The sequence below is a fragment of the Herpailurus yagouaroundi genome, unplaced genomic scaffold (assembly GCF_014898765.1).
Source record: "Herpailurus yagouaroundi ecotype Mexico unplaced genomic scaffold, PumYag 193, whole genome shotgun sequence".
Taxonomy (NCBI): domain Eukaryota; kingdom Metazoa; phylum Chordata; class Mammalia; order Carnivora; family Felidae; genus Herpailurus; species Herpailurus yagouaroundi.
The window spans coordinates 5,116,064-5,129,099 of NW_024412424.1; the positions used below are offsets into that span (position 1 = coordinate 5,116,064).

Here is a 13,036-nt window from a genome sequence, read left to right on the forward strand (position 1 = left end):
CCTGTTCATGCTCTGTCTCTCTCTGTCCCAAAAATAAATAAACGTTGAAAAAAAAATTAAAAAAAAAAAAAAAAAGGGGCGCCTGGGTGGCACAGTCGGTTAAGCGTCCGACTTCAGCCAGGTCACGATCTCGCGGTCCGTGAGTTCGAGCCCCGCGTCAGGCTCTGGGCTGATGGCTCGGAGCCTGGAGCCTGTTTCCGATTCTGTGTCTCCCTCTCTCTCTGCCCCTCCCCCGTTCATGCTATGTCTCTCTCAGTCCCAAAAATAAATAAATGTTGAAAAAAAAAAAAAAAGATAGAATATTTTCCCCTCCTTTTGATTTTAACCTATTGCCACCTTCATATCAAAGGTGACTTTCCTAAGCGCCTGGGTGGCTCAGTCAGTTCTTGATTTTGGCTCAGGTCATGAGCCCAGGGTTGTGGGATCGACCCCCAAGTAAAGCTCTGCACGGAACATGGAGCCTGCTTGGGATTCTCTCTCTCCCCCTCTCTCTCCCCCTCTCTCTGCCCCTCTCCCACTTGCTCGCACTCTGTCTCTCTCTCTCTCTCAAAATAAAATAAAATAATAAAATAAAACAAAAAGCGATTTTCCCGTAGGCGGCCTCTATTTCAATATCATTTTTTATTCAACTCAACATCTTTTCATTTTAATCAGCGGTTTACATCTTCAACGTTAATGTGCATGATTGGGTTTACATCTGCCAGCTTGCGATTTGTCTCCTGTTCGCTCATCTGTGCTGTTTTTCCTTTATCTCTTTTCTGCCTTCTTTTGGGTTCACTAAATGGTATTTTATGATTTCATTTTATCTCCTCTGTTGGCTTTTTAACGCCATCTGTTTGTGTTATTTTCAGGGTTGCTTTAGGGCCTCCATCACCGTGTGCCTTCGAGGGCCACCTGGTCTCCCGGAGGGAGGGTGTGGGAGCCTTACGGTGGCCCAGCCCCCCGCTCCCCCTCCAACGGTGCAAAGTAAAGTTTCTCTTCCACACACGTCATAAACCCCACGTGACGTCATTGACAGTTTTGCTTTCAGACACTATCTTCTTTTTTTTTTTTCAATTTATTTCTTTAATGTTTATTTTTGAGAGAGAGACAGAGACAGAGCGCGAGCGGGGTAGGGCCAGAGAGAGAGGGAGACACAGAATCCGAAACAGGCTCCAGGCTCTGAGCTGTCAGCACAGAGCCCGATGTGGGGCTCGAACTCATGAGCCATGAGATCTTGGCCTGAGCCAAAGTCGGACGCTCAACCGACTGAGCCACCCAGGCGCCCTAAGGAGCTTTAAGTAGTGAGACAAAATTAGTAATATGCACCCACGCGATCGCCCTTCACTGAATTGCACAGATCCCGACTTCCATTTCGGGCCATTCTCCCTCTGCTTGACGGGTTTCCTTTAACATGTCATGTGGGGACAGGCTGCTGGTGCGAGTTCCTCCCGCTTTTGCATGGCTGAAGACAGCTTTACTTCACCTCTGTGTTTGAAAGATAGCTCTGCCGAGTGAACAATTCTAGACTGACAGGTTCCCCCCTCCACAACTCTAAAGACGTTGCAGCCCCAAAAGGAAAGTTTGAAGGGTCAAGATTAGAAGAGACTGAACAGAAGTGAGAGCTAAAGATATACCTACAAAATATAAAATATGCATATATTTAAGTTTGCAAGTGCTCTGCATACCTTTTAAAACCTGAATGCACACACAGACACCTTCAGGGGGGCAAAAAAAAGGGGGGGGGGAAGGAAGCATCCCTGAGCCAACAGCCGTGGAAATGGCTGCTCCGTTTGCGTGTTTGGTGTCTATTTCCAGGCTCAGAGAAGGATGGAGGCAGAGACTGGAAGCAAAGCTGAGACTTCAGAACAGCCCAGATGAGACCAAAAAGCGGGCAAACGCTGGCCGGGAGCATCTCGCTTCGCTGACCCAAGAGGATTCAAAGCACTGAGGTCACTGCGCCGGGAGCAGTCCATGCAAATGGCCGAGTCCCTGAGCTATGCCGCACAGATGTCACACTGCCCCCGACCCGTGACGGATCTACCCGCGCGTCCTCCCGGGTGCCAACTGGGAATTATCAGCCAAGTCGGTCCCCTCCACGTGGGGGCCGGCATATTATCCCAAGTGTCCCTAAAGATGAGGTTATTTAATACCAGAGTTCCACGCAGCATGCTTCATTTCCGTATCGTTACCTTCCGATTTTGACGTCTACGTATTTTAAATTCTAAGCCCACGCGGGGTGCTGATCTTCCTGGTCACACTTTATAAACATTGCCCAGCAGTGCTGTTCCACATGTCTCCCAGAAACAGTTTCATGTGATCCTTTCCCTTGTCTTCTTTTTATGAGACACGTACCCATCTGCAAGAAAAGCAATATTGTGAATAGCCGTAAAGATAAGGTTTGCCCAGAGATTGATCTGAGGCTATTTCCCCTGCATGTGAATTTAATTGGCCTCCCGAACAGTTCGATCAGATCAGGATAACTGTAATAAAACTTGGTTGCCCGGCCACCACGGATGTGCACGCCCTGTGTTTCATTGCTTTATTTTATTTATTATCATCTTTTGATATTTCGTTGTTAAGTGATCTCTACACCCAACGTGGGCCACAAACTCACAACCCCAAGATCAAGAGTCACGCACTCTTCCAACTGAGCCAGCCGGACGCCCCTCATGGCTTTGTTTTACGTCCCACACGCTGGCACTGGTTAGCTCTCTGGCTGAGGTATATCTGGCCACCCAACAAAGTGTTTGCTGTACACATTCCAGACTTTGAAATGGCACAGTCACTCCCCGGCAGAATCTCAGGTCTCCGGTATAGCGTTGCTGCTTCCAGAAGCGCAGACTGAAACTGGGCCTTGGCAACAGTTTCCGGCCAGGGCAAGGGCTCCGAGAGACCATGTTGTAAAGTATCTGAAAGCTGGAGGCACAGTGTTACCATGCCACACCGAGGGCAAGGTAGGGACAACTCTGAACAGAGCAGATATGGTGCTTCTGTCCTCTAAGGGCCCTCATGTGCCAGAGAGTGCTTCCATCCACACCCCCAGGGAGCCCAGAAGGAGCCACCTGAAGTTAAGAAGTGCTGGGAGAGGGGCGCCTCGGTTAAGCTTCCGACTTCAACTCAGGTCATGATCTCACGGTCCGTGAGCTCGAGCCCCGCGTCGGGCTCTGGGCTGACGGCTCGGAGCCTGGAGCCTGCTTCGGGTTCTGTGTCTCCCTCTCTCTCTGACCCTCCCCCGTTCATGCTCTGTCTCTCTCTGTCTCAAAAATAAATAAACGTTAAAAAAAAATTTTTTTTTTTTAAAAAGAAGTGCTGGGGGAACATTTGCCCAGGTCCCTCACCCACATGATCCAGAAAACAGGGCTCAGAGCCCTTCCTCCCTCTACGGTGTCTCATTCAACATGGGATTCAATTCAACGAATAAACTACGAATTCCAGCTGGGTTCATGTGAGAACACGGTGATGAAAGAGGAATTTCCGCGGGGTAGGAGGAAAACAGGAATTACACAGAGGGAAAAAGAGAAGTCAGGGCTCGAAGGCGAGAGGCTCTGGGAGCAAAGCCTTGTTTTCATGAACTGCGGTGGGGCTAAATGCAGGGGAGTGAGGCAGGAAATACAGGTGAAGGTTCTGTCCATGACTCCTCTCCCACGAGTCAGGCACTGTGCTGGACAACCAGAACACCGCAGAGAAACCCAGAAGCGCTGGCCCCGGAGGCTACAGGCTGAGCAAGATGGCGGAAAAGTCAAGGCCATGGAGTGCAGGGGACTTTCGCACTGAGAGCAACAGCAGGCAAAGGTGTCCACTCTCTAGGCAACCCGTTCTTCTGGTGTAGGGAGGACCTCTTTTATTTCTTTTTTTAAAGTGTATTTATTTATTTTGAAAGAGAGAGAGAGCAAGTGGGGGAGAGGCAGAATCTCAAGCAGGCTCCACACTGTCAGTGCAGAGCCCGACACGGGGCTTGAACTCACGAACTGCGAGATTGAGCCCTGAGCCAAAATCGAGAGTTGGCCACTTAACGGACTAAGCCACGCAGGTGCCCCAAGGGGAGGCTTCTTAAGAACAGGCTAGTTAAGGGGCATCTGGGTGGCTCGGTCCGTTAAGCGTCCGACTTCGACTCAGGTCATGATCTCACGGTTCGTGAGTTCGAGCCCCGCGTCAGGCTCTGGGCTGACAGCTCGGAGCCTGGAGCCCGTTTCAAATTCTGTGTCTCCCCCCGCCCCTCCCCTGCTCAAACTCTATGTCTCTCTCAAAAAAATAAACGTTAAAAAAATGTTTAAAAAAAAAAAAAAGCTAGTTAAGTAAACACGACCCGGGTGAAGGTGAGGTTCGGGCCGGTGGGTCCTGACAGCAGAGCTAGGCTAGGAGTGAGGAGAAAGGGTAGCGGGAGCTGAGTTCGCAGAAGTCAGCACCCGGCCTTGCTGGCTGGGAAACCTGGAGCTTTTCCCGAGGGTGTCGGCAGGCGAGTGCCACAACACCTTGGTTTTGCAGGGTGTCCCCGCACCGGAAGGTGGGGAGACAGGGAGGGGTAGCCACCAGGAACTTCTGCAGATACTTCTGCAGATACCTTCTGAGAAGCGAGAAGGTCTACACCAAGGCCTCCGTGCCCTGGCCGTGGGGGGCTGGGAAAGAAAGGGGGAGAGAAGCAGGAATGCCATCTTGTCACGGTGCCGGAGGCGAGTCCACCATCTCAGGGCCAGCGTCGTTTCCTGACAAGGTGCGGACCGCCACCTTGTCACTGTGTCCTCACATGGGCAGGGGATGAAAGGGAACGTTCTCTGGGGCCTTTTTAATGAGGACAGCAATCCCATCACCGGGGCCTCACCCTCCTGACCTCACCCAAAGGCCCCATCTCCCAATATCAGCACATGAGGGGTTAGGGCTTCAACACATGAATTTGGGGGTGGCGGTGGGGAGAGGAGAGGCCACAGATCCATGGCAGAACGGGATGCTTTAAATCAGAGTATCAAGTCCTGGACACATCCCATTTATAAAACTGACCAGGATCAACACAGCAAAAGCTTTGAGAGCTCCTCTTTGGTGTGGAATCCTGCCCGGGTTTCAGACCAGCCTGTGGGTAACACACAAGCAGCAGCCCACAAGAGCATAGCAAAGGCTTTGAAAAGTAATTGACATTTAAAACATAGCCCACAAAAGGGGGCCAGGACATGCGTTCCTAATATCAACAGACGGACTGCCTGCTAAAATAGATACGTAAAAAGGGGAGAGTCTCATAACCTTGTCCTCCAAATGCCCAGGATACCATCCAAAATCACTCATAACAAGAGCCAAGGAAATCTCATACTCGAATGAGAAAGGATAATCCGCAAATACCAGTACGGAGACAACACAGATGTCGGAATTATCTGACGAGGATTGGGAAGCAGTTATATAAATGCTCCAACAAGCAATTACAAGCTCTCTTTAAGCAAATGGGAAAAGTAAAAACATCTCAGCAAAGACATGAAAAAGACAATGAAGAACCAACTGGAAATTTTAGAAGTCAAAGATACAATAAAGTCAGCAAACGACAAAAATAACACTGGCCGAGCGTAAAAGCAGAGTGGAAAATACAGAGGAAAGGATCAGCGAGCGTGCAGATAGCTAATAAAATTATCTAATTTGAACAAGAAGAAAATAATTTTCTTTTTTTTTTCTTTTTAAGTGATCTCTATGCCCGACATGGAGCTCGAACTCACCACTCTGACATCAAGAGTTGCAAGCCCTACCAACTGACTGAGCCAGCGAGGTGCCCCAATAATTTTCATTCTTTTTTTAAATTTATTTAATGTTTATTTATTTTTGAGACAAGGAAAGAGAGTGAATGGGGGAAGGGCAGAGAGAGAGAGAGAGAGAGAGAGAGGGATAGAGGATCCAAAGCAGGCTCATGGTGAAAGCAGAAAGCCCAATGCAGCTCTCAAACTCACGAACCGTGAGATCATGACCTGAGCCAAAGTCAGACACTAACCGACTGAGCCACTCAGGTGCCCCCCCTCCCAGTGCCACATCTAGCCAGAGCAATTAAGCAAGAAAAAGAAATAAAAGACTTAATCTCTGTTCACAGATGACATGACCTCATATATAGATAACCTTAAAGATTCCACAAACACTTAAAGATTCCACAAACACACAAAAGAAACTGTTAGAACTACTAATAAAGGAAATCAGAAAAGTTGCAGGATACAAAATCAACATGCAGGGGCACCTGGGTGGCTCAGTCAGTTAAGCATCCGACTCTTGATTTTGGCTCAGGTCATGATCTCATGGTTCTGCCAGCACAGAGCCTGCTTGGGATTCTCTCTCTCTTTCTCTCTCTCTCTCTCTCTCTCTCTCAAAATAAATAAATAAACATTAACAAAATCAACAAGCAAAAATCAGTTGCATTTCTAGTACACCAACAATGAGCTGTCTGAAAAAGATTATGAAAGCAATTCCATTTGCAATGGCATCAAAAAGAATAAAATAATTAAAAACTAACTTAACCACAGAGGCAAAAGACTGAAAACTACAAAATACTGCTGGAAGAAAGTAAAGAAGACACAAATTAATGGAGAGACATTCTGTGTTCATGGGCTGGAAGACTTGGTATTGTTAAGATGTTAGTACCACCCAAACCAAACTACAGATTCCGTGCAATCCTATAAAAAATCCCAATGGTATTTTTTTATAGAAATAGAAAAATCCATCCTAAAATTCATATGGCATCTCAAAGAATTTCAAATAACCAAAACAATCTTGAAAAAGAAGAATAAAGTTGGAAGACTCCTACTTCCTGATTTCAAAACTTTTTACAAAGCAAAAATAATCAAAAAAGTGTGATGCTGGCATAAAGACAGACATATAGGCCAAAGGAATAGGATAGAGAGCCCAGAAATAAGCTCCCACAGATGTAGTCAAATGACTTTTGACAAGAGTGCCAAGACCATTCAATGGGGAAAAGGACAGTCTTTTCAACAAATGATGCTGGGAGACCTGGATCTCCTCACACAAAAGAATGAAGTTGGACCCTTACCTCACACCACATACAAAAATTAACTTGAGGTGCCCGGGTGGCTCAGTTGGCTAAGTGTCCAACTCTTGGTTTCAGCTCAGGTCACGATCTCACGGTTTGAAAGTTTGTGCCCCACATCGGGCTCTGCACTGACAGTGCAGAGCCTGCTTGGGATTCTCTCTCCCCCCACCTCTGTCCTGTGCTCACTCTCTCTCTCTCTCTCTCAAAATAAATAAACTTTAAAAAAATTAACTCAAAATGGATCAAAGGCCTAAACGTAAGGGCTAAACCTATAAAAGTCTTAGAGGAAACATAGGGGGGAAGCTTTATGACATTGGATTTGGCAATGATTTCTTAGATATTACTGTAAAAGCACAGACAACAGAAGACAACAAATTTGCCCTACAACAAATTTTAAAACTTTTTTTACATCCAAGGACACAATCAACAGAGTGAAAGGCAACCCATGAAATGGGAGAAAACATTTGCAAATCATACATGTGATAAAGGGTTAGTATCCAGAATATACAAACAACTCCTATAATTCAACAGCAAAAAATAAACAACCCATTTCAAAACTGGGCAATGGATGAGAATGGGCATATTCAAGTGGAAATTCAATAGCAGTCTCCAAAGAAGATACACAAATGGTCAATAAGTACATGTAAAAATGTCCAACGTCACTAATCATTAAGGAAGTGCAAAATAAAACCGCAAATGAGATACCACTTCACACTCATAGGATGGCCACTATACCCCAAAAAGAAAAACAAAACAAAACAAAACAGGAAATAAGATGTGTCCGTGCGGATGTGGGAATTGAAACACTTGTGCACTGTTAGAGGGGATGTAAAAGGGGGTATGATGTTGCTATGGAAAACAGTATGGTGGTTCTTCAAAAGAATTAAATATAGACTTGCCATAGGATCCAGCAATCCCACCTCTGCATATATGCCCAAAAGAATCGAAAACAGGATCTTGAAGAGATCTTTGTATACCCACATTCCTAGCAGCGTTATTCCCAAGAGCCAAAAGGTGGAGTCAACTCAAGTGTCCATCAACGAATGAATGAATTAAGCAAAACATGGCGCATCCATACAATGGAATATTGTCCAGCCTTAAAAAGGAAGGAGTATCAGACACCTGCTACAGCATGAATAAACCTATAGGACATTATGCTGAGTAAAATAAGTGAATCACAAAGGGACAAGTACTGGATGATTTCTATCAGGCCCGCATGCAATGGAGAAGGAGCAGTTTCTGAAATAAAAAGTGGGAAATGTACTGAGTATAAAATAATGACAATCCCCACAGATCCAAGGGGACTGCGACCAAATGGCAAGCACCCACAGGACCTCAACAGACCTCCCTACTGGGGCCCAGTCTCACTCCCACCCTCATCGTCCCGAGCAGACTCTGCCCAGGACTAAACTCATGGGCTGTGTGGCCCCCACACCAGCCATGTTTGAACCACCCAGCTCGGACCTGACTTGGGTTCAGAACAGAGCATAGGACAGACTCAGCAGACATTTCCCCAGACGGTGGAATGCGACCAAGAAAGAATCTATTCTCTTCCGGGCACCTGACCCTGTTGGTTCATGGAAATCTAACAGCTCTAGGGACCACTGCTGTGAGTGGAAAACTGGAAAGCAGAGAAGTCTAATTGCTAGGAAACAGGAGGGAAGGAGACGCCTGGAGAAAAGGCACAGGAAGGGGAAACAGTACCTTCCAGGCTTCTGGGCAGCTTTCCACTCCGGTGCTTTCCAGGAGTCCGGCTGCCTTCTGGCCTCGGGTTCCATGAGGTACTGCTGAGTTCATGGGATGAATTCCTTTCTTGTAAGCTACCTGAAGTTGATTTCTCTTACAAAATCACAAATAATATAGGTTAATGGGGATTTCAGGGTGTTGATCAGGAAGGAAGGCTGTTCTTTGTTGTTGTTGTTTTTTAATGTTTATTTACTTTTGAGAGAGAGAGAGAGAGAGAGCAAGTGGGGAGGAATGGGGAGGCGGGGGACACAGAATCCAAAGCAGGCTCCAGGCTTTGAGCTGTCAGCACAGAGCCTGACGATGCAGGGCTTGAATTCACAAGTGGTGAGATCATGACCTGAGCTGAAGTTGACACTCAACCAACTGAGCCACCCGGGCGCCCCTGCAATGGTCAAGGCTTTAGGTTCTCTAGAAGCAGGGCCTCCCACATCCCCTGTGACATCAGCCGGAACACGAGGCCTCAGGCTTGGGACAATGGTCTAGAACACCAAGTTACAGCTTAAGGGGAAAACATCTGTCTGAAACATCTGGTACGAGGGGATATTCCTGGGAGGAGACCACCCAGAGTCTGCTCATCCTGAGGACTAAATTCTGTAGACATACTCCTCCTAGTTCCATCTCAAGGGAACCAAATAAGCTGGGCTCTCCAGAGCAATCCCAACTTCAAATGTGCTACCGATATCCGACCCTGTGTCAACATTTTTGGTGAAGAAATATGGTCACCATAAATCTATCCCAAGAGGCTTCCAAAGGTTTTCAAAGACACCTCTCTCGGGGCGCCTGGGTGGCTCAGTCGGTTAAGCATCCAACTTCAGTTCAGGTCACAATCTCGAGGTTTGTGAGTTCGAGCCCTGTGTTGGGCTCTGTGCTGACAGCTCAGAGCCTGGAGCCTGTTTCAGATTCTGTGTCTCCCTCTCTCTGCCCCTCCCCCTCTCTCAAAAATAAATATTAAAAAAAAAAATTTTTTTTTTTAAAAAGACATCTCTCTCAAGTACATAGTACTGCTTACCCCCCAGAGAAAGGACCTGGTGATCAGAAGATTCTGGATGGCAGGTATTTCACAAGGACCAGGGAGCTAGTGCTGCTGTTAGTTTTGAAGCCAGAAAGCACCTTCTGTATTGGGCTAACTTTTTATATAATATAAGTACACAGGAAGAGAATGTACCTTGCATATTTTACGTTAAGCTAGGCAAACCGACAGTGACAGTGAGAGGGTAAACAACTGAACAGATCGCGAAGCTTCCATGAATGATAATGTTCAGAGTTACCAAAGGCCTTCCAGTGAGCGCACTTGAAGGTTGCCCCTACATTAGGCTTTTAAAATCAAAGCATTTTTTTCTTCTAAGAAGGTTTTTCCAGAAAGCTTCTCCACCCCCCGCCCCCAACTTCCACCAACCCCCGATCTCATTCTCTCTGTAACAGGTGCCCCACCTACCCAGATACTCACACCAAAACCCGATCACCCCCACGCCCTCCCTTTTCTTAGCCCTCCCCTCTCTCGACTACTCACAAATCCGCAGAAGTACCTTCCAGATGTCAACTCTACCTCCTAAAGTTTACGAGGTTTAGAATCGAGCCACTACACCCTTGAACAAGGGTGACAGTAATTTTAAAGCAGTTGAAATGTATCATTTTTATGCTGCTTAATTTATCAGAGAAGCTCAGAGTCCCCTGTCCTCACGTTCTCCGGGCAGTTGCCGCCTCATTTCCGTGAGCCCCTCAGGAGAGATGCAAAGGACTGGCCTGATGGGTCATAGACAGTCACTCAACAAACTTTGTGGAAATAGTGTTTTCAAAATGGAGTGTTTGCTGTTTGTGGGTTCGAGCCCCATGTCAGGCTCTGTGCTGACAGCTCGGAGCCTGGAGCCTGCTTCGGATTCTGTGTCTCCCTCTCTCTCTGACCCTCCCCCACTCATGCTCTCTCTCTCTCTCTCTCTCTATCTCTCAAAAATAAACATTACAAAAATAAAATGAAATGAAGTGAAATAAAATAAAATAAAATAAAATAAAATAAAATAAAATAAAACGGAGAGGAACATGGAGGAAGAATCCTATTCCCAAGTCACTGCTCAGACAGTCTAGAACATTACCTCCTCAGGACACTGTTTAGAAACTATAAAAATGGATATCTCAGAGCCTGTCTGTTTGGATGTCTGTCTGGTCTTCTAAATGGGGGATGGAGACTTGGCACAAGTCTTGGCCGCGTCCATGCTGGTCTCCAGTGCAACGTGTGTGACCCATCAGAGAGAACGATGAACTCATGGCCAAGGGTATGATGAGTGTGGAAATAGGAGTTTTGGATTTGGAGACCCCATTCCCATGGGGAGGGTTTTATTTGAGGTGTGCTGACAAGTGAACCTGTTTATAAAAGTCCTGTTTCTGAGTATCCAAAAGAGATGCCTAGAGGCGCCTGGGTGGCTCAGTCAGTTAAACGTTCGACTTCGGCTCGGGTCATGATCTGACAGTTCATGAGTTCGAGCTCCGCGTCGGGCTCTGTGCTGCCAGCTCAGAGCCTGGAGCCTGCTTCAGTTTCTGTGTCTTCCTCTCTCTCTGCCTCTCCCCTGCTCGTGTTCTGTCTGTCTCTCTCTCTCTCAAAAATAAATAAACATTAAAAAATATTTTTAAAAAAGGAGATATCTATCTTTTGAAATACCCAAGAATTGCTGACCTTGGGGGCTGTCTCCTCTTCTCAGGCTGAATCTGTACTGAAGAGATTTTTATTGATTGGTATGTTTTGCTTACAAATGTTTTAGATGCTTTTTTTGTAAGGTGCGTAAATCCAAGCAGCATGAAATTGCTCTCATAGGACTGATACATAAAGTAAAATGTTCACGTCCGCTTGTACGGATGTAACCCATCATTTTTAAGGCTCTGCTGGAATTCTCTTCCAGAAAAAAAAAAAACACATTTTTTTTTATGTTTATTTATTTACTTTAGAGAGAGAGAGAGCAAGCATGAGCAAGGAAGGGGCAGAGAGAAAGAGAAAGAAAGAATCCCAAGCAGGGCCCACACTGTGAACGTAGAGCCTAACTCGGGGCTTGAACCCATGAACTGTGAGGTCATGACCTGAGCTGAAATCAAGAGTCGGACGCTTAACTGACTGAGCCACCCAGGCGCCCCTAAAGAAACATGCTTCTTTGGAACATGGTTTAGTTCCTGGAAAATAACTGATGTATAACACAGGATTCCTTTGTTCAAGGTCAAAAAAGAGCCTTAGAAGATGTCTCACCCCTTGAAGCCCATCGGCTTCGTCCTGTCCCATTGGCGTGATGTCTTCTCCGAGGTCTGAACAGTCCTGATTGTTGCTCTTTGGGAAACTTGACTCCCTGGAGGTGAGGACACCCGGTCTCCTCTCTCTGATGTAGGAAAGGGCCACCAGGATAAAGCACCTGCTGGGCTGGAGGCCAGCTCTGGGAGAACTTGAGAAATGCAGTGGGAGAAGACCTTGAAGGGAGGGTCCAGCTACATGGTCTGGCTATGGGGAAGGGCAGATAAAGTTAGCGTGGGGCCAGGAGGGGCCGGGACCCACCTCAGCGGGGCTCAGAGCCTGAAATGGGAAGGCAGAAACTTGGGCTGCCTTGGCATCCGGTACAGCCCTAGGGTCTGGAACAACACTCACAATATGTTATGAGACACAAAACGTATCCGGTGGATGAATGAATGGAGCGTTTGCCTATAGCACAAGCACCCTGCTTTAGGAGAAACTCCTAAATATAATACCCCATTCAAAGCAGCGCTGATGTCACTCGAGGCTTACTTCCTCCTGCTCTGAGCACATTGCTAGCTCAGTTTGTCTGAGGCAGTCAGCATCAAACGGGCTAACGTTAGTTGCTAAGCCTCAGAGGCTTCCCCCTTTTACAAGACCACTTCCTGACCAGGAAGCTTTCAGTGTTTCATAATTGTCCGAATGTTTCCATTTGGAAACGCCTCTAAAGTAAAGGGCGTTACAAGGGTGTGATGTTTCTGGAAGCTTCCCACAACCTTCCCACCTCCAGGTGTTCAGCAGCTCCTCTGCCTGTAGTTAACAAACAAACGTGACGGGACATTTGTACCTTGAGAGGCTTCAGTGACGGGTCGTCCGTGCCCCATCTTCATGACAGCGACCTCATTCAGATCCTACCATCCCCAGAGTCTGTACAGAACTCGAGACAAGAAGAAGGAAAGGTAGTGAAGAAGGCAGAGGAGAGAACGAAACTGAGGAAGATAAAACCCACAGAGGAGAAAGCTGGCTTCGTTTTCTGGAAAGACTCTCACACAGGAGTTAGAAGAATCCATTCTTGACCCGATTCATCTGACTGACAG

The 13,036-nt window shown here is 46.8% G+C and overlaps 1 protein-coding gene and 1 long non-coding RNA gene across 2 annotated transcripts in view; one reads left to right on the plus strand and one right to left on the minus strand.

Moving 5' to 3' along the window:
* FAM240A (family with sequence similarity 240 member A) overlaps window positions 1–2,178 on the plus strand; it is a 5,286-nt gene extending 3,108 nt beyond the window's left edge. The window contains exon 2 of the mRNA XM_040445136.1: window positions 1,798–2,178. Coding sequence (XP_040301070.1) covers window positions 1,798–1,930 — 133 coding nt within the window. The 3' untranslated portion in view covers window positions 1,931–2,178. The remainder of the gene's footprint in view (window positions 1–1,797) is intronic.
* On the minus strand, window positions 1,244–8,942 carry LOC121011112 (uncharacterized). The gene is made up of 3 exons (XR_005781497.1): window positions 8,693–8,942; window positions 2,172–2,338; window positions 1,244–1,467 (listed from the first exon to the last, which is right to left on the minus strand). It is a non-coding gene; the product is annotated as an uncharacterized LOC121011112 (long non-coding RNA).
* Window positions 8,943–13,036: the final 4,094 nt, after the last annotated feature.